Below are 21,955 nucleotides of genomic sequence, written 5' to 3' on the forward strand. Positions count from 1 at the left end.
TTCGACCTAACTGAACAGTCAATCCCTAGTCAACCTCTCCACATCACTGTGATACTTCCCTCCCTCATCTCCTAATCATTAAAACACTCATGTGCCTGCAGCTGTAATACCAAGAGAACATTTTCAAAAATCCCTTTCAGATTGCTGTGGTGCATCTCGTCTCCAAGCACCATAAGCATTTTAGCCCATTCCCATTAATGTGGAATAGATTACAAGCTTCCAATTTATAAATTGCTTTTGCAAATGCATTCTGTGTTTTCTAAGTGTTCCTACTTGGGTATTTTCATTTACCATCACACTTCATCTAATCTTCATTGGTCTACAGGTTTCACAGAGCTGCAACTCTTCTTGTAACACTTCCAACCTTGTCTTAACACCAGAAAAACTTTCAATACCCATTACGACCACACAGATTCAGTATGCATGCTCCGCGTTTAAAAAGAGGTTTCTCTTGAAAGACATGACTTAAGTTTTTTCTGCCTTCTCGAGAAAAGCAACACTTTGTTAAAGCCAATCTAGGATTTCTTAAAACTCATGCTTAGTTCCCAATATGATTTGATTTCGTTAATTTCAATCCCAACCTCTCAAACATGCAGAGCCACCACTGTCCCATACAAACAGAAAATTCAATGTCAATATGCTTCTATTCTAAGGAAATGTTTTTGAGAGTAAGTTTTGCACTGTAGAAAGACTCCTCTGAAGGATTTTTCCTTGCAGTACTGAATTTTTCCCATCCTCTTGGACAGACATATCCAACAAGTTAAGAGAGTTCTGGATTAAGGGGGCGGCGGGGGGGGAGGAGGGACAACAAAAAACCTGCATTGAAAGTAAAAATGCACCTATCTCTTAGAAGCAAGACAAAATAAAAAGTGGCAAAAAAGAATTAGTTTGGAAGTGCTGGACACAAGTTGGATCTATTAGAAATCTGCTCCAATCACTGAAGTCACTAAATGCAAACATCCAGGAAATGAATCTATTTCAACATCTGACTAAACTAAAACGTAGACTTTATAGATTTATGCTACTTAATTTCTGTATTAAAAACTGACTGACAATATAGCAATACATCTCCTACCTATGTTTCAGGTAAATCATAGTTCTGACACATAGAAAGCTTTGACTTATTCAAAGAGATACCCTTCGAAAACACGTCTTGTCTCATGGATGCACCAAAATTAATTAGCACTTATCAAAGATGACCCTGCCCTCCCCATTTCTCAGATGAGCCCAGAATTAAAACTCAAAACGTAACGAAGCAGACTGTTACCCATACTATATCCTCTGAACTGCACGCAGGATAGGTTCTTGTCTATCCATTTCACCGGAAAAAACAAAGTCACATTTTAATCCTCAGAGATGTAACTGATTTTTTTCAGACTTCAACTTCCTTGTTTCCAACAAGTAACCAAACCAAAGTAACTGAGGGCCATGAAGTCAAGCGATGTTGATTCTCACAAAGTCTAGACTTCATCTGTTCGCTACAGTAAACAGATCAATATGCTGTATTTGGAAAAGGCATGCAAAACCCCAGAAAGTCACATTCAAGCTTATTTCCTCTAGTATTATCCTTTCAGCAGACACAAAGCTGCATTTAATGAACAAAAAGTCTTAAAAACATTACTAAGCTATCTGTGACTTTAGTTAGAAATTCAACTAATATTCCACCCTTATGTTCACAAAGAATATTGTGAAGTAAAATTTAATTCTTCTTGCTCTAAGAATGCTCTGCATAAAATTCCAAAGCTAAAAATTATGCCTACTCTCAAGAAGCATTCCATTTCACTTCACAAATCTTTGGGAGTTACATACTGGCCTACTACCTCTCTACCTCTCTTACACATGAGACTAAAGTGCAATGTAACCTTTAACAACTGAGGTTCTCAACTCCAAGCTCCTCTGAATATAAATTGACTATTGAAGTCCGAAATACAAAATTAAATTCCAGACTAGATAGATCCGTTCTGAAAAAAAAGTTATCTGTTTAAAGCATCTCTCTTCAGTAGCAGTGACCCTAATTCTTCAGCTCTGGGCTTTGATATACCTCAGAACACCAAAATGGATCAAAGAATAATTAGACTATTTAAACAAAAAAGTGTCCACGATGCTTGGCAAGACTACTAGTAAAAAGCACTCTCCCTGTCAGAGGAAAATTAAAGAAAAAAGGTTATGATCTTAGGCTAAGGAAGGATCTGAAAAGTACATGCTACCAGAGTGTACAGTGTTAGAAGCAGCTAGCCCACAGTATCTCTGGTACACTAACAGTGCAGTCTGCAAACACAAAACTGCTAAGAAAGCATCCATGTTGGACTGAGTCATCTTTTCAGAAGCTTTGTGCAGTGTTCACATAACTCTTCTGCTTGTTTCAGTTACACTTACTATTTACCCACCAAAGCATCTCCCTGAAGTGCTGGATTCTGAAACACTTGGCTGTGGTGTTGGCTGGTATAAGGGCCATATTAAGCAGATTACTCTTAAAGCATCCACGATGAGACTAACTGGGATAGGCACCTTGCAATTGAAACTAATTCTTCCCAAAAATCTGACATATTTAAATACCAAATTATACTCTGCAGGTATTCATGGTATTTCACCTGCAATGAGCGTAATCAGGCATCCAAGGTGGAGAGACTTAGCATCCTCATTATGAAGTCTTAGTTTTCTACAATCTATACTTCTTAGGAACACATACTTGTTAGCCTGGTCTGGGTATTCCTGGTTCTCTACCAGTCCAACATAGAAGCCCTAATATTGAGTGCTTGAGTCCATAATACTTAGAGAACTGTAACACTGAAGAGCCACCACTTTTGTGCAAGAAACTCTAGTATTGTACCTCAGAAGGCAGTATGCTATTTTCACTGAGGTTAACTCTGGCAATCAAAGCCAGCATAATCACCCATATTTGTATTCTGCAGATTTACCTCCCGGCATTGGAAATGCCATGAGGAATGCTAGAAACATGCCTGTTAGTTTCGTGCTGTTCTACACCTCTTACCTAGAGCTGAAAGATACTTGCTGTCTTAGACATACAGGAAGAAACTACAGAGAAACAGGCATAAGGGATTTCACTTACATCCCAATACCAGCGTATAGACTATTGACCCACCTGAAAGTGTTAAATCAGGCTTTAACCTTCTACAGGCCAGCTCTGTTATGCCAACTATCCTTGAATGAAAATATCATTTAACAATAAATTTTGAACATCGGTAGATTAAAAATCTCTCAAACATTATCAGCACCCAATGGCTGCTTTTTTACTGAAGTCCTCCAATATGGATTTAAATAAAGATTTGGCTCAATTGCTTTTGAACTACATTAGTCTACATACGTGCAGTAGAGTATATGAGCGTCAGCACTTCTCCCCAAATCCCTGGGACACTTCCTATGTCATAGCATGCTTCACACCTTTGCATGAGAAGTTACATGACATCTTTGTAAACATCTGACAAGCCTCCAAGCTTTTTATTGCAAGATCCAACTCATCTTTTTTTCAGTCAAGCAGCACTAAAACTTGCCTGCAAGATCACTGAACCTTCACACTGAAATCTAACCAGAGTTTTTATGCAATCTGATGAAGGGCAGCATCTTTGGTAACACGACTGAAAGCGTATCTGTAAAAAGTCACTTAAGAGGCTACCACCAGAAAGGACAATTCAAACATGATATAATCCACAGAAGGCATGTTGTACAATGAGCACTTAATCTTAAAATTCATTAACCTTCTGTTATAAGAGAGTTAAACTACGTGTTCAACATTGCACGGTCACCTGATTCTCCAGGTAAATTTTACCAAGGTTTGAGAACTGCTGTGTTTCCTTTTTAGAGGGGAATGAGATTTCCCACAAAATGTGTGTTCAAGGTTTGAGGGTCCAAGTATCCTGACTTTGAGTTTGGAGGCTAGTAGAAAAAGGGAACAGAGCATAAAGCCACTGCTGGGAAAGAGGCCATCAGCATCAAATTACCACAGGGATCCGAGAAAGTTGGCCACAAACCAAGGAAACCATTTCAACATAATTACTTTGCAGAAGCTTCCCACTGCACTTAGTGTATCATGAACTTACAGCACATCACCTGAACACATGAAACAAACTAATTCCTTTCATTGCCTGGTCGGTACAATGCTAAGATGGATATGAATCAACAACAATATTTTTAGGATAGGAAAAAGACAATGAACTTAAGTATTTAAAACCAGAATGGTGAAAGACAGGCAGGTACAGGTTAGATTCTAGGACATGAGTAGTACAGCAACAAATGAATATAGATTTGTACACACTACATTCTCTCAAGACTATTATTAGAGAGTCAACTAGTCAAGCTGGATTACACAATCCAAATGTGACTGTTTTAAGTGAAAGATTCTTGCATTGCTAATCTGTTGCTCCTGACCATAGGTCATTTTGTAGATCACTTATGCAGCAAATATGTTTCTCTAAATTGATTCAACAACTCATGTTCACCTGAACATGGTGAAACAAGTCCAGCGGAGGGCCACGAAGATGATCAGAGGGATGGAGCACCTCTCCTATCAAGACAGGTTGAGAGAGCTGGGGTTGTTCAGCCTGGAGAAGAGAAGGCTCCGGGGAAACCTTATAGCAACCTTCCAATACCTAAAGGGGGGCTACAGGAGAGATGGGGAGAGACTCTTTTATCAGGGAGTGTAGCGATAGGATGAGAGGTAATGGTTTTAAATTGGAAGAGGGGAGATTTAGATTAGATATTAGGAAGAAATTCTTTACTGTGAGGGTGGTGAGGCACTGGAACAGGTTGCCCAGGGAAGCTGTGGATGCCCCATCCCTGGAAGTGTTCAAGACCAGGCTGGATGGGGCTTTGAGCAACCTGGTCTAGTGGGAGGTGTCCCTGCCCATGGCAGGGGGGTTGGAACTCTATGATCTTTAAGGTCCCTTCCAACCTGAACCATTCTACGATTCTATGAAGTTTTGTCTGCTGTTGATATTCAAACCTCTTTGCACAGATGAGAAGATTCACATGGATAAGCAGGAAGATACCCACAAACACCTCCATCTTAAGTATCATACTGGCCTCCTCAAGAACACCTACTAACCAGTGAAATCAGTAAGCTGCTGTTTTATTTCTCTTAAATAAAACAAAATCTATTTATTCTCTCAAGTGTACCACATTGGCCAATGACACTATACCAACATTAAGTAAAATAATCTTACAACTACTAGTAGCGAAAGATTCTTTCTCTTGGCAGAAAAACTAGACTAAATAGTACAGGAAATACTTGCTTTAAATCAGGAACTTGTTTCCTGAAATCCACTTCACACCTGCAAGGCAATATATTTCCACCACTTTTGGCCGCGGTTCTGCTCCAAAGCAGTTGACCGAATATCAGAGTAATTCAGATGTAGTGCAGCTTTCAAATCTGGATTCAATGTTGCTAGGCCTTCTCAATTTGCCTTACTAAAATCCTCTGTCTTCCAATTTTCAGCAGCACTGAGTGACTGCTACAACAGCCACTAGCTTCAGAAAAATGCATTGCATTAATGCCAGCAGCTATAATGAGCGAGGACCCAAACACTAGCAGATGTCCCAACAGCAGAAGTTGTTAACAAACAGCCATAAATAAGCAAAATTAGTTGCTACTTATATCACTGAATGACTTCAACACCCCAAAACAAACAAAAAAAAGTTCAAGCATAATAAATTGGCACACCAGGTAAACTGGCCAAGTCAAGTGCTAAAAATATGTCTCTCTAGCAGCCCAGGTGTACTTATACAATTGTAGCTGTCTTAAAGATGATACACAATGGCTCTGCTAACCTGGATAAGCTTTGTAGCAAAGACAACGATCAGCGTGACACCGGTGGGGTGACAGATGACAGCCAAAAAGTGATTAAGGGAAGGAGGAAAGGCGTGGTGTTCAGCATTAGTTTCTGAGACTGACTAATCTATGAGATGCCATGTCAGGCTCTGAGAAAACAGATACCTGAATCTGAAATTAGGTTTAAAGATACAACATGACAACTATTAAAATATCACTAGGATGTAAATACCTAACAACTGACAGAGCTGGACCTGGAAAAAGCTAACAGAAAATGAGTTGACAGAAAGAGAAGATAATACAGACAACTAACTGGAGTTCAAAATAAAAAGTCCCATATTACCAAACTCAAACATTTAGCTATTTTATTTTTTCCCTTTTAAACTGGACAAGTTTTAAGCCTGTATAGCAAATATCACATGGAGCCTACTGAACAAGTGCTTACTATTCCCCCTTGAAGGCTGATACTTTGAATTACAGAATTGAAATTTTTCATTTCAAAACATAACACACAAACAGCAAACTCCTACAGTTGCAGAGAACCCTGAAAACAGAGAGCAAGAGAGAGCCAAGGGAACATAGCTGATTCGTAAATAACAAAAAATAAGTCTCAACAGAGATCCTCCATCTCAGAAGAGCCTTTTCAAGGAGGTTCCTACGGGTTTTCTCAGCAGCTACAGGCTCACACAACAGTTTTATGTGCAATGCCACTCCTTAGTTTAAAAAAACACCTTAAGTCAACGCCTTTATGGATACACAAAATTAAAGAGTTTTAACAGGCCCATCAGTTGCTTTTTGGGAATGACTGTTGTATTCATATTACAGTTAATTAATCAGTACTACTCAAATACTGAGTAAGCTTATGACTACTAAGTAATTAACTATTTAACTTTGAGTGTTACATTTCATACATCTGAAGTAGGATCATTTCCCTAAGGACACTTTGCAAGCCTTTACAAAACTCTCTCTAACACCCACTCAATAAATCTCTGGAAAATAATTAGATTTTATGGCAACATTATCACAAGGTAATCCACACAAGTTAATCTGAAGCAATCACGAACCTGCCGTATCACAAGTACCAAGAAAAAAGCCACACCTTTCTAGAATAAAAATCCAAACTGCCTAAGATTCTCATATTAGTAAAACATTTACCACAAAGGAAGTAGTGAAAAAGTAGCCCCAACAAATTATTTATTCTATAAATCAACTACAAAATCCGAAAGAATGCAGACTCATGATCAGCATAAGCCAGTGCTAACACAGGCTGCGGCCTAAAGGGGTGGTACTATCCTCGCAGTCTGCTTTGTGCATGTACCAGCATTCCATCAGGGAATTCCTCTATTTCCAAAGTAATTATTCATTTTACGGGATTTTCATCAGCAGCACAGCACAAGATACTGTCAGCAAAACAGTATCAGAAATATTTAAAGGCATTTAACCAACAGCAGAGTGGAAAAGGAGCTGTTCTGCTGTCACTGTAAACCTCTGCTTATCTGTCAAAACAGGAGAAATCTTTGTTATTTCATGACAGTTGTCATTTAAAGGCCTTCTAATAATTTTTTCGCATTATTTTTACTCATCAAGGAACAAAAGATCAATGAACTATAGAATCTATTCTCCACTAATCATAGTAACAGATAGTGAAAAAAACCCACTACATACTCCACAAGTAAGATGTGGAGTATCTGGAGTGACACCCGAGTGTTTTTACACAGATGCGGAATCAAGAATTCTTAATAGCCCAGGCAGAGCACCAGCTCTGCCACAGACCCACCCAGAGGCACAGTTCATCCATACATTTTCCACTAGCACATATTTGAGGTCAGTAATTAAACAGCATGTCTCTACACTCAGTCTCTCGAAGCATAAAACACGCAACTTCTTACCATAATTTCATCAAAATACTGGTTGTATAAGACGATATCCTTCCCTTAAATATCTGTGACAGTTACTAGGAGCATCTGGACAATTCAGAGTTATAAGCACTTTCAAAATACAGTTTATTTTAGAATACATTATACTACCTTTTCTCCAATTTTTGCTTACTTCTAAGAATGACCCTATGAATTCTACATGCCAGTATTTTAAGAACTACATATAAAAGTTACGGTAGTATTAGGGAAAAAGCATATATGCATATTCCTTCAGTAATCAGAGTTACACCAACTGTCTTGATACAACTTGAGCAACACTGGCGTTCTGCAAGATGAATACAATGTTCCGCAACTGCTCCAAGTTATGACAAAGACCTGCAAGTTTTGACCATTCTGCAAGTTTACATCTAAGTACAAGAGTCCACCAATAGAATCAATGAAAGTTCAATTGTAGAAAACCTGTAGATGAGGGTGTACGGAACTGATGATCTGTAGAGATGTCCTAACATGGGACCTACCAATGAATCCAAGTAAACAGAAAGGGACTAAGATTTTATGTTGCCTAGTTATACGGGTAAGCATGTAATTTATTTGAAAAGCTGCCTCTTCACCTCTACTCCAACATGATATAAAGAAAAGACTATTTTTAAAATAAAGGAATCAGAACCAAACATTTAGGAACAGAAGAGCTGAGATCCTACCACTTGTTTTCATGAATAACTAAAGACATCTTCAGAAAGGCTCATACAAGCTGATCTGATGCAAGGGATCTTACCCAAAACCAAAAGCATCCAGAACAAAATGTAGTATCATGCTGTGTTGTGTTCAACTCGGTTATACAATGTTCCACGAGCCTGAAAGGAAGGTCTGCAGACAGGAGTGACAATAAAAAATGGATACAATGAAAGGAAAAAAAAAAATTAGAAAGGCAAGGTTCAATTTTCAGTTCCAGGACACTAGTGGCTAGCAATAGCAGCAGACAATGCCAGCAATTTTTGTGTCCATGTTCACCAACAGAGATCAATTTCCCCTCAGGTAAGAGAAAAAATCATGTTTCTATGGCTTGGATGGTAGGCAAGTCACGAGTCTTAAACTTACTCCCGGCCTAATTGCCAGTGTTCTGCTTTGTGTTGTTTTATGCAAGTCACTTCACCACAGCATACTGGTTTTCCTTCTCCCAGTGGTCTTTAGTGGTCTGCTTAGACCACTAAATCCACCCTTTGGGGATTAGGGACTGTCCTACAATTATGTGCTGCAATTAGCAAAAAGTTACTGCCAGGTCAATGTAAGCTAGCATTTATGAAGCTGAGGTACTACTTTCAGAGATAGAAAATTAAAATACATCATGCGTATCTTAACTATGAGGAACATACGAAAGAGGAAATACTTCACATAAGGCCTAAAAACCCAGAAGAAAAGGTGCAGGATCTTGAAAGCAACTAACTTACTCCTACTGGAGGTAGGCTATCATATGCTTTCCATAGACCCTTGAAGGTTGGCTTCCAAAAAGAGGTCACCAGAAAAATCTAACTCTGAAACAGGAAAAGCAGGATGACAACTTCAACAAAATGAAGATAAAACCAGATATCATCTGAAGCTCCCGAGCTACATCCTCAAAACAGGCTTAAAAGTGGAAGCCAGACACTGAAAGCTGAGAAAAAGCAAAGCATGAGATCTTGAGATGATCATTATCCTTGCCTCTCAATGCCACCTTCAAACACATAGCCCATGTTTCAAACATTTCAATTCTCCAATTAGTCAAACGGCAAAACAGGAAAATTATGCTAATACTAAAGTTAAGAACTGACCATTAATATTATATATTATTATGAACTGGTATTGTGGATATTAATTAAGACAAACAACCAAACCTCTGGCTGCATGCCAATTAGTTTAAGACACTTTTTGATATCATTCAGAACACCAAATATTCAAGTTGTTTGTTTAGAAGGCCCAGAAACACGAAATGTTTCAGATGCAGATGGGAGATCCATTCATTTGTTCTCAGAACAAGAAAGCAAGCTTGTAACAAACATATAGTAAAAATATGTTTATTTCAGAAGATGAAACATGCTACCAAATAGGTCTTTCTTCAGGCAGCAGAAAAAAAGAATTTAACTCATGCTTGGAAGTTCAAAAAATAGCATTTCACACAAAAAGCATATTTTACACAAATATACAGTAGCCATGTGAAAACCTACAGCTTACAGGAACACACTTCCGCGCTATACTGTAACTCTTAGTATTACTTCATACTCGAGATTTTTATTTTAAGGGTGGTTTGGTCCATTTGCTATGAAGTTATGCCCCCTAACCGTGAGGTAGTTGTGAACCAGACACACTCTCTTTGTATCCTGTTACACATAATTTCTGCAAGTCAACTATTCCTCTTCATTGTGCGAAACTAAGGGAGTGGTTTCTCTTTCATAGGCGCTCTAATGGCTTAGTGCTACTTTTCCTCTCCACTTAAAAACCTAGCCTTCCACTTTCGCCATAAAACATCCACATATTAATGGGGCTCCAAAGGAAACTATTGGAAGACAATAACATTTCCTAAAGCAAGGTAGAGTTCCAGCACATGATTTTTCTTTTTCTTAAATGAGTCAACTTAAGATCAAGTTATTTTTCAATTAGGTCAAATAAACCTTACATGCCATTTCTGCCTTTCACTTCATGACCACTGCCTATAGCTGCAAGTTCTTTACTGTTAAAACGAAAGACATGTAAAAATCTAAGTCTGACACTCAACATCAAATACTCAGCACAGCTAAAGAAACACATATCTTTATTATGCTAACACCGGTATTAGACATATGGCAAAAAGGAATTAAAAAACACTTTGGACACATTAAATTGCTCTTCCCCCAGAGTATTCCCATACTCAGTTGCCCTACACGAACAGTTGCTGGCATAAGTGAACAATGCCATCCTGTCAGGAAACTCCAATAGTATTACAGCCAACCACCATTATAGATGATGAAAGACAGTGCCTAAAAAGGGTAATCTTGGATGAGACGTAACTACCAGTATTAAAAATTTTATTTATTATTATTATTTTAATTATTTATTAATAGGGCTTTTTAGCCCTAAACCCCATACTTGCCGCTTTCCTTCTGTTTTCCCACTTTCCTCTCTCCTTCTACCAAGAAGGGGAGGAAAACATGGTAAGTAGCCTCCTCAGAGGCATCTCACTAACGGAGGAAGGGAGAATGGGGCAGGGAGAAGAGAGGAGCCAGGGGAATGGAAGAAAAAAAGAGGGAAAAGAAGCGCCTCCCAGTTCACAGTCATCAGGAGATCGAGACCTGGGGTTTAACGCTTGCCACAGTAGCTCCGTTCTTCGCAGGCGCCGGGGCCGGCCCGCCCGCCCACCCACCCTACTTCTCTCCCTCCCTCCCTCCTTCGCCCGGCCGACAGGCCGAGGAACCCTGCCATCACTCCCCTCAGTAGCCGCATACCCGACGGCGGCCTCCTCCTATCGCGGCCGCGCCGGCCACCACCTCCCCTCGCCCCGAGGAAGGCCCCGCCCGGCACCCACAGGCGGGAAAAGGCCTAGCGGCGGCGGCGGCCGTGCCAGCCTCACCTTTTCGCAGCTCCCGTTCCCACACACTAACAATGAGCGCCGAGTGCTTGCGGTGGTGGATTAGCCACAGGCTCAGGGTCTGCACGCTCTGCTGCGAGTTGCTCAGCTCCGACAGCTTCCGCTCCAGCGCCGCCTCCGAGAAAGCCGACATAGCTGGGCCGCGCTCACCTCGGCCCCACCGCCGCCGCCCCCACCAGCCCGGCCTGGCTCGGCTCGGCTCGGTCGCGCTCAGTCCCCGCCTCTCCGCCCCAGCGGGGGAGGAGCCGGGCGAGCCCCGTCCCTTCCCGCCTCGCCTGCCGCCACTTCCGCGCGCCCCGGCAGCCCGCCGCTAACAAAATGGCGGCCGCCGACCCTGCCGGAGCGGCGCCCAGCCCCGCCCCCCTTCTCCTCCTTCCCTCACTTCCGGCAGGAGCCCAGAACGAGGCGGAGCGGAGGGGGCGGGTACTTGGAGCTGTTCGTACCCCTCGAGCGCGCACCGCCCCCCCCGCCGCTCCCAGCAGCCTTCGCGGAGGCCCCGCGGCGGGGCCGTTACGGCGACCGAGGGATACTAGTCCTCGTCAGCGGGCGGGGGGTGAGCGCGCTCGGTGATGGCTTCCCCAGCCCGAGCTCGCTGCAGGTGGCCGCACTCCCGGAAGTCTGCGCGCCGACCGTACCGTACTAAGTGACTTTGGGGAGGTTTTCCTGATTAGCTCTGGGAGGCTGTAGGATGTAGTAAGCAGAAACAGAGCTAGGGGCTGTTACTACAGATACATCAGTGTTTTGCCCTGGGAAATTACATAAAAAAACAGACACAAATAAGGCCCCAAGGCAGCCCAGGCCTACCAGATTCTTTCACCTATCAGGTTGAGGAACTTGGTGTGACGCAGGGTGCATGGTATTTTCATATTTGCAGGTGGACACATACTCCACAAATGTGTCTGGCCTCATTTTTCAATGCTTTTTTTTTTTTTTTAAATTTCTGGCATTGATAGTGTCATATGGCAGAGTTATAGTGTTCAATGACAGATTATGTCCAAAGTGTTGCCTCTTCATTGTTTCAAACCTGTTCCCTTAAAGCTCTACTGGATGCTTGCTCCTTCTACTATTGTGGAAACAGTGTACAAAAATGGTGGTCTGCTCACCTCCTTTGCATTCTTCCATAGATTTTGTACTGTATCACCTTCAGTGGTTTTTCAAGCTGAAGGATCCGAGTCGGTTCTCCTTGCGTGGAAGGTGCTCTATGCTGCTGAACATGAGTAGCGTTTCCAGTCTTAATGTGAGCGCTCCTGGCCTTCCTCCTGCTCTTTTGAAAAACACCTGACATGACTGACATTTTCAAAGAACTATCCACCTTAACTCCTACAGGTCTGTCCTGAATCCTGTTTCTGTAGCTAATAATTATGACTGCATTTAATGTGTTTTTATATAGTATTTTTAATATTGCTATAAAATTATGTGTGCATTAGAAAAATATGCATATACCTTACTCTGGGGACATCCTGGCAATGGTTAAGTATCCACCCTTGAAAAGGAGTATTCCTAGAAGCTTTTTACGCATCCAGTTTGTCCTCACCAAACAGCAGAAAGCTAGTTCCACAAAAAAACCCATAGAATATTTTTAAAACTTTACAAAGTTTTCTCTCTATTTCATGTCTGACGTTCAGAGGAGATGTCCCAGGCTTTCAGGCAATTTTCCTAATACTGGTTCTTAGTGAAGTCTTCCCTTTAAACATAAAACATTGGTGAGGGCGAGGTGGGAGTGTTAGGAGGTTTAAATGTGAATTCTATTTACAAAATCATCCGTAGCATGAATGATTTTTGCGGAACAAGAAAGGATTTTGCAAAAAATGCTTTGACAGAGAAATTTAAGTGAGAATCTGCACAGATATCTACAGAGACTCTTTCCATCAATTCACTGCTTTTTTATCATCATGAATGAAGGAACCTGTAATATATTGCTATTTTTGCTATGTACAGCAGAGGACACTCTGGCATTAAGTAGAACTGGCCAGTGAAGTAAAATTAAGACAGTGCTAACATGGATGCAAGTATTAGAAAAATGAAATATGAATGGTAATCTAGTAACTAACACTCAAATACCATTTTCTGGAGACATATATTCTGACATTAGCAGGAGAAATTTGTGGTCCACTATGGAGAAAGAAATATTTGTCTCACATACAAGACTAGATTAAAAACTGTCTAGCACCAAATAGTGAAATTTAGCTGTTAAAGCAAAAAAAAAAGATAGGGAAAATGAGCAGGAAATTGGTAGAGAATTTTAGTAGTGATTGTAGAAATGTTTATTACTTCTTCCTCTGCATCTTTTATCCCAGATTATCAGAACATTTTACAAACAAGAATAAATCCTCTGAGATAGGTATTTGTTCTGTAAATATATTTAAATACCAAGTGGTTTATCGTCTGTGTATAATATAGTGCATAATATAGTATACTGCAAAATTGAGATTTTACTTTCCCCATAAATCTTTATAGCACATTTTAAATTTGTAATCATAAATGTTTACATCAGTAATCTAATTTTAAAAGCTATGCTTATCCAGTCAGTGAATGGAAATTTACCACGAGACTTACTCAAAGCGAAGTGACTCTCAGACAGGAAGTATTCACAATGGAGGGTTCATTTGCTGCAGTTCTTTCTTTGCAAACCTCAGCTTTCATTCAGAAACAATTCATACCATTATTCACCTGCTTTTAAAAAAATCCACCCCCGTCCGCAGGGGCGGAGCTGCCAAAAGATGGCAAGTTTTCTTCTACCCACTCCTGTGTTCACAGCGTAATAACACCTTTCCTCTGATTTCCTAAGAACAAAATTCTGCACTGCTTCCCTTCTCTCTGCCCACAGTGGGTTACTGGTAGTCGGCTGTGTTCTCGCTCCTGGAGAAAGGAGCCCCCTGCAAGCGAAAGACGATGACTATGAATAAATTACTCGGTTGATATAGAACATGGGACTGGGAAGCTCTCAGTAATTCAAAGATGTAATTCCATTCCATGACGGCAGTCACCATGAGGCTCTACAGCATCTGTACACTGCATGTGCTGGTCACAGATTTTTTCCTTCTCTTTTCCCCTCACCCAGGGACATCCACATAAAACCTTTTGTAAGAGGGGCATTTAACCCTAGTAACAATGGGTAGTTTTAAGTTCTGTTACCTCGAGGGAATCCTAGGAAGTGTTTAAGCACTAGAACAGCCGATCTATGTCTAAAATAGCAATGCTTATGGTGCATTGTGGGAAAGGTAAAAAAACCCCACCAGAATCCACATCTTTGCTCTTTTCTTTTCTTTTCTTTTCTTTTCTTTTCTTTTCTTTTCTTTTCTTTTCTTTTCTTTTCTTTTCTTTTCTTTTCTTTTCTTTTCTTTTCTTTTCTTTTCTTTTCTTTTCTTTTCTTCTTTTCTTTTCTTTTTTCTTTTCTTTTCTTTTCTTTTCTTTTCTTTTCTTTTCTTTTCTTTTCTTTTCTTTTCTTTTCTTTTCTTTTCTTTTTTTCTTTTCTTTTCTTTTCTTTTCTTCTTCTTTTCTTTTCTCCTTTCTTTTCCCCAAATACTTGAACATTTCTGCTATCCAGTCTCAATTCAAAGAGAAGGCTTAGTTCTAGTGAGGTGCTGGGGCACACAGCATCTTGAGTCTACTAATCCAGCCCTCTCAAAAGCACCTGCTTCAAGCTACAAACCTATATGTGTGCTCTTTCTCTGCCTGAACCACTCCAGCTGGTCGCCAGAGCTGATCAAACCCTGTTTCTTGGAAGGCCCTTCAAAAATCTGTCTGGGCTGAGCTCCTGGTACTCTGGGAGGAGTGATCAAAATGAAACTGCCACAAGACAGGAGCAGGATTTTTTAGCACTAAGCATTTTAAAGGTAGAATGACAAAAGATAATATAGGTTTAGGTATTTTCTCTGGAGCTGGCAAGAGAATGCAGAGTTTAAAATGAAATCTACATTAAGATAGATAAGGCAGATCTCTGTCTCTCATGTTTCAGACAGGACCAGAGGAAGGGCAAAGGCAGCAGTTTGTGTTGGTGAACAGGCTGCCCAGAGAGGCAAAATGGCAAAGCCCCAGTGAAGCTCGATGTTGTCCGTACTCCAGCGACCTTGTAGCTCAGTGTGAATTGGCTGCTATTGCTCTACGGAACAGCACTCTACCTGCCAGATCCATGAGGTATAGACTATGTTAAAAATATACGCTACCTGACAACTTTGCTGTTCGCCAAGCCTACATATCTCATTGTTTGTTGATATGAACATGTCTTAGTTCAAGAGTCAATTTTATTTTTAATTGTTTCCTCCAGGGCACTCCAGCCTGGTACTCCCCCCAAACAGCTGTCACCTTTAGAAGTCATTTTCTCCTGTAGCCTAGAGATGTAACTGGATGATTTATTTATCCTTAGTAATATTCTGCGCTTTACTGGAATTATTTAGGTAACCTTATTTTACACCACTACATAGAGCAGTAAAACAATCCGTGTATATACTTGTTTACTACATAGTGCTCATCAAGCACGTGGGATTTGAGCTGAAACCAGCTCTTGCATCAGAACAGACCAGGCCTTTCTTTGTATGAGGCTGGCCTTTTGGCATTTTTATCTTTGTTTTGTAGCTCTTTCTCAAATAGTCCCACCCAGGAGATGCAATAGTATTAAAGGAGAAATGAGGTTTCTCTAGTCTTGTTTCCTGTCTGAGAATTTGTGTTAGTCAGCATATGAATTGCTACCTGGATCTCAAAAGTACAACACTGGCATATCAGTTCTTTTTTATTGTTCCAAGAGTCCAGTCCATCCAGTATAACAGTTTCTAATGTTTCATACTTAAAAATGTTTTTCCATCTCTCATAATATGCTTGTGCATTTCACAACCCAATTCTGTGTAAATGATCCTACTTCCATATCCCAATAAGGGCATGAAAAATGGAGAAATGCAAAAAGAAGACACTGAAGTATAGCTGTAAAATGATTCCTGACTGAAAGATGGTAATTCATCTGGATCATTTCTTCAGGAACATTAAACTGCATTTGTTACCTGTGTAACAAGAGGGCATTTCCCTGGCAGAAATTATAAATAAATAAATTAAAAAAAAATAATAGTTGAATTGGTGTGAAGTCCTGCAGGCAGAGAACAAAAGAAAGCTTAAATGGAAGGAAGAAGCCCATTGAAATCACTTACAGGAGCTACCTACTGGAGCCAAAAACTTCGGGGTGAATAATGGTTCGTTTTCATGAGTTCCTGCCACTAAGCACTTCACCTTTTAATGTAACTCATTAAAGGCAGAAATTATTTGCTGCTTAGGAGATTAACAAAAACCACTTACTGAGATATGTATATATGATCCATCAAGACATTCCCATATTTTATGTGGAAAGATAGATTGTACAATCTAAAAAAAAAAAAATCTCCTTAGCATTTCTGTGATTTCTTTGGCCCTCTGTGGAGATGTAAAGATGTTTGTAGAGAACCTTGCCTTTTTCCTAAGTCAGGCATTCAGCCAGACAGCTATGTACATCCGGCTTCTTCATCATTATGCTATTAAGTGAAGTAATGTACTATGTAAACATACACTGTGATTAATATATGGATGCAATCAAGTTCCAGTTTTCCTTAGTAGAGAGAGTGCTCTAACTATGCAAGAAAGCACTCCAGGGTATGTATTAACTCAGGTGTGCAGAAAGGCATGGAGCATTAGGCTGAGTAATTTTAAACATCTGAGCAATATATTAATGGATCATTAATATGTGCCCTAGAGTGCATATAGCTCTTAGTCACAGCATAAAAGTAGTAAGGCACATTCCTAACAATAAATAATGTTATCTTTGCAAGGAAGAGGAAAACTCTGCAATGTATTGATATACTGTGTGAAGAACCTTCTTGAAATTTCTGAAAATGCTAATTTAGATTTGCCTGTAAAACAAAGAAAATGGGCTGGTTCATCTTTGTGATCCAGTAGAGGACATGATGTCCCAGAAACCATTCATCTGTAGGAGGCAGATGCTGTGTTTTTGTTACTGTGTACTCAGCTCATGGTTTTGGAGATGGTGGCTGCCAGCATACTGAGCTGTTCTACCACAAGCCAGAGGGTTGAGAGAAGCGCTTAGTCACCTTTACTCGGCGCTCATTAAACCACATCTGGAATAATGCATTCAGTTTTGGTCTCCCCTAGTATAGGAAAAATATTTATAAGCTTGAGCAAGTCCAGCAGAAAGCTGGATCAGAAAGATGATCAGATGGTTGGAGCACAGAAACCAAAAGGAGAGACAGAGGAAACTGGGCTTGTTTAACCTAGAAAAGTGAGGGCTTTGGGGCAACCTAATGGCAGCATTGCAATAACTATAGGAAGGTTACTGAGAAAACAGAACCACTTGTGGATGTGCATGATGGAGAGGCTGACAAGCAAGGGTCATAAATTGACATGGAAGGTTACAACTAGATAGAAAGTTTTTTCACCAGAAGGACAGTCAGACAATGGAACAAGTTGCCCAGAAAGGTTGTGCAGTCTCCATTCTTGGAGTTTTTCAAGACTTAGCTGGATAAAGCCCTGACCTCCCTGGTCTGACCTCATATGTGATCCCGCTTTGAGCAAGAGGATGGTGGAGTAGTGCTCTAGACTATGTCTATATACTATACTATTCACATTTGCTGAGCAATGTACTTTCACAACTTGGTTTGTACTTGTACAAGTTCAAGTACAAACCCACAGCGTAGGGCTTAGCTTGCTTGGCTTGTATCAGTTGGATCTGCCTAGCATAACAGGTTGTCCAGCTACACAGCATTACTCTCCTATCATGTAGAGCACCTCAGGTTATCTTGTGTGTCAGTGTGGTCATTCAGTAGAGTGCCCTTTCCCCCACACTCCTACTGATCAATGAGTAGGCAGAGTGGGATGGAAAAGTCTACTATTAGAATTGTTACTACACAGCCATCAGCCATATCTTCTACATGCTAGCTGTCAGTTATGTTGTCAAAAACATCAATTACTTCAGTAGCCACAGCCACATACAACGTATGAGAGGTCCATAAATAAAATCCATGTATTTTTTGATGCATACTAGCTCTTCTCTCTTACTTACACTGAAAACACACCTGAGAACTGACAGAGTGCTAGGTGGCTGTTCCCCAGGGATGTTTATTTGTTCACCTCAAAACTGTATTTTTGAGCTTTTTGAGGAAAGAACAATAAATGAGGAGACAGTGTGTAGAAAGGAAGATTGTGCAGGCAGTAGACGTCTTCAGTTTGCTCTTGCAACGTCTTCAGGAACATTACTCAAGCACAGTAATTTTGCCAATTGCTGTTAATGACATTGTCGTCCTCTGCTGTACTTGTTTTCTGTGGCATCGTTTTGTCATAGCTGACTCAAAATGTAGTCAGAGTTGGTGATGGATAAGCAGTTGTGTGCGGGAGTCAGCTGTGAATGCAATGGAAAGTCCGTGTTTCTTCAGACTTCTGCTGATTATAAAGTTGTGACCAGACATGCTGTCATTGTCTGGTAGTGGTCCAGGCCGCCATATGCTTTGTCGCTAGGTGACTTTCCTCTCCTGTCACATCTGACCACAGCTGCTGCCCAGTTAGGGTAAATGCCCTTCATTTCTATGGAAGTGGGATTCTTGTTTCTCTTGGGCGATGGGGAGCAGGAGGCAGGAAAGTTTGGAAGCAAGGTAAGGCTGCTGTAGCTGAGAGTGCTCTACTGATTCTGGGAGACTGTGGCTGCCCAAAGGCATTGTTGTCTGACATTTTCCCTCTTCTAGCTGTCAGAATCTGTATGCTGTGTCACATACTTGTGACTTTCTGTTCCCAACAATCAGAATTTCTGAAACAACATGCTTGCCAGAGGTTTGTTCTTGTCCCAAAAAGGAGAACCCTACTGTTCCTGGACAGTCCGCTGGGGCTCAGAGTGACCATTGCTTTGTTTTTGTTTTAATTTGAACTGGGGCTAGCATGAGGGAAAGGAGGCTCACAGCCTTTGCAGTACTCTAGTGTCTTTGGAGTACTGTAAGCAGAGCAGCTCAAGCCAGACTTGGCTCTATTGCATCTCTCTTGCCTGTGAGAGTAGGAGTTGCACATGAGTAACCTTTTTCCACTTCAAGTCCAAGATTCCCCACCTGAGGAGCCAGATGGTGGCACCCCAAAGGTTGTCTCCATGCACATCAATATGTACAGTGTGTGGACAATCAGGGAGTCAGTCCTTAATGAGGAATGAATGATTTAGCCTGGCAGAACAGACATTGACAAGGAAATGTCTTTGATACATTACAGTGTCAGTGCCTTCTACTGAGAGGCCACACCTGCAAGCTTTGTGTCCCTTATTGGAGCAGAGATTTAATGCACGTATTTTTATTATCAAGGTCTATTAGTTTGGGATTATGCTATCCAGAACCTTCAAATTACTGAACCTGTAGCATCAGAAATGCAATCTGATGCATTTTTCTGACTTGCAGTGCTAATATAGCTATTGGTATTTTTCTTGGAAACTAGGTGTCACTAGTGGTTTAGAAATAGCAGATACGTTTTATTCCTATATCTCCTTTTTCCTGCAGCTCATTTATAGCCTCTCCCTGTGCACCTCCAAAAGAGTGTGGAGCTGCCTTCTCTGTAACTGAAGACTGAAATTAGATCCTTCTGTAGCCTTCTTTTCATCAAGCCAAATAAACACGGATCCCTTGTCTCTGTTTGTACGTCACCTTAGCCATCCTGGTGTCCCGTTGTGAGACTTTCCCACTTTTTTGCTTTTCTCTCTGTACTGAGGAACCCAAAGCCAGAGACAGTTGTCCAGGCATGGTCTCACAAGTGCAAAGCGGAGGGCAAGAATCCCTTCCCTTCACCTGACCGTGATGTGATAACACTGCCCAGTATGGGATGGGATGATCCTGCATCATCACACGGGGTCACTATTTATGCCTGTTGCATTTTCTGACACCAGGACCTTTCCTGCAGAGCTTCTCCTCAGCCAGCCTAGCCTCAGTCCCAGGACTCTACAGCACCTGCATTGCAGAGTCCCAGGGCTCTGCACTTTTCTCTCCAGAGCTTCATGACATTGCTAGCAGCCTGTTGAGGCCCATCCAGGTTGCTCCCCTGCCCTCCAGTGCATTGACTGCCTTCCCCCACCTCCTCATCTGCCCACAAATGTGCTGTCAGCTGCAAACTTGCTAAGGGTATATGCTGTCTCCTTACCTACTTCATTAGTAGCCATTGTTAACTACCTAGAAGTCTGCTTCTCTAGTCTATGTCTCACTGAGTTCCTAGAAAGATTCTGTGGGATACTTTGTGGTAGGCCTTCATGTGACTCGGTGTGGTTTCCAGGAGGATTTGCTCGATAAAATTCCTGGAGACTGAGGCTAGGCAGGTAGCCCCCGGGTTTCCTCATTCTTGCCCATCTTAAAGGGATCTTAAGCTCTACCCTCTCCTCGTAATCACAGCCAAGGTTGTGATTGAGTATCACAACTTGAACCAGTATGTCCTTATCCACGAGTAAGGAATTCAGCAGAGGCACCTCCAGAGCTTGACCCATCCAGCATCTGTATTAAAGAATTGTATCTAAATTCCAGAAATTTCCTGGATTCTTACATCCTGCTGTGTTGCCCTTTCAGTCAATACCCAACAATAACAGTACTATACAGTGCTGAAAATAAAAATTGTTATATAATATATTCTTATTTTAAAGGCAGGTTATCAAAGATCACCCTGAAAGTCAGAATGTGGAAGAAATCCAAGACCTGGATAGTCCTTTTAAGTAAGGAACCTGTTGTGTAATCATTATGTACTAGAATTCCTTCACTAAGTTTTATAGTGTAGGTAGAAATCTGTTTTTTGTAACGCTTCTCAAAGAAAATGTACAGATTCAATAAAGTGTACATAACAGTGCTATGGACTGCCGTATTCTTCTGTATGATCAAGCAATGCATTCACGCTAATGATTCACACTGTTAAGATAGATAATAATCTGTTTTTCCTTTGCAGAAAGGAATTCCACTGCTATGAAGTGCCTGAAGTAAACATCTGTACCTCACAACAACTTCTGCTCTCATCTTGCTGTAGTAATACTGCTCTCACTGAGGTCCAGGCAGAAAATGGCAGAAAGAATGTTCCCCTAGGGGAACCTTATATCAGTGATGTAATTTTAAGCAGTTCCTCTCATTTTCGGCTTGCACAGAGTGATAGTACTGATCATCAACAATTCAGAACTAATTTCTGGATAGTCCTCCTGTCTCTGTTCAGGGCTGAGATAAAAAAGAATAAAAACATTTTAAAGCATATTTAAATAATGTAGAAGGGATTCCTCATTGCGTAGTTCTTGGTTACTGCTTGGTATTTTGAATCAGACTTACTTAGCTGTGATCAAAGAAGTTCTGGTTTTATGAATAAATGAGTGGAATAATCCAGCTGTCTGATCTAGGAATCACTCAAAACGTTTTAAGAAAGAAGGATGATCAGCTGTGTGTTTGAACGCAGTCCTCATGGCACAGGTAGATAAGATTTTCTGCAGATAAACACATATTCTAATAGATGAAACAAAACTTTAGAGTCATATTGTTTTCAAAACCCAAAAATTGATAACATAAAGCAAGTAATTTATCCGTGTCAAGACATATCTCTGTTTGCTTGTACTCAACAGACTGTCTTTTCAGCATCGCTTCCCACCCTGGGTATTCCAAAAAGCTGAAAAAAGTCATCTGGGCATTGTGAATATGAAGTGGCGTCAGAAGAACTTGGCAGGACAGGGAGGTACTGATT

General features: G+C 40.8%; 1 protein-coding gene across 2 annotated transcripts in view; it reads right to left on the reverse strand.

The window, feature by feature from the left end:
• The window catches only part of RPRD1A (regulation of nuclear pre-mRNA domain containing 1A), a 53,142-nt gene extending 41,656 nt beyond the window's left edge, over positions 1-11,486 (reverse strand). For both annotated transcript variants that reach the window (XM_074146237.1, XM_074146238.1), the window contains exon 1: positions 11,243-11,486. In XM_074146237.1, the coding sequence (XP_074002338.1) occupies positions 11,243-11,393 (151 nt within the window). In that variant the 5' untranslated portion in view covers positions 11,394-11,486. The remainder of the gene's footprint in view (positions 1-11,242) is intronic.
• Positions 11,487-21,955: the final 10,469 nt, after the last annotated feature.

The sequence above is a fragment of the Numenius arquata genome, chromosome 4 (genome assembly GCF_964106895.1).
Source record: "Numenius arquata chromosome 4, bNumArq3.hap1.1, whole genome shotgun sequence".
NCBI classification, from domain to species: domain Eukaryota; kingdom Metazoa; phylum Chordata; class Aves; order Charadriiformes; family Scolopacidae; genus Numenius; species Numenius arquata.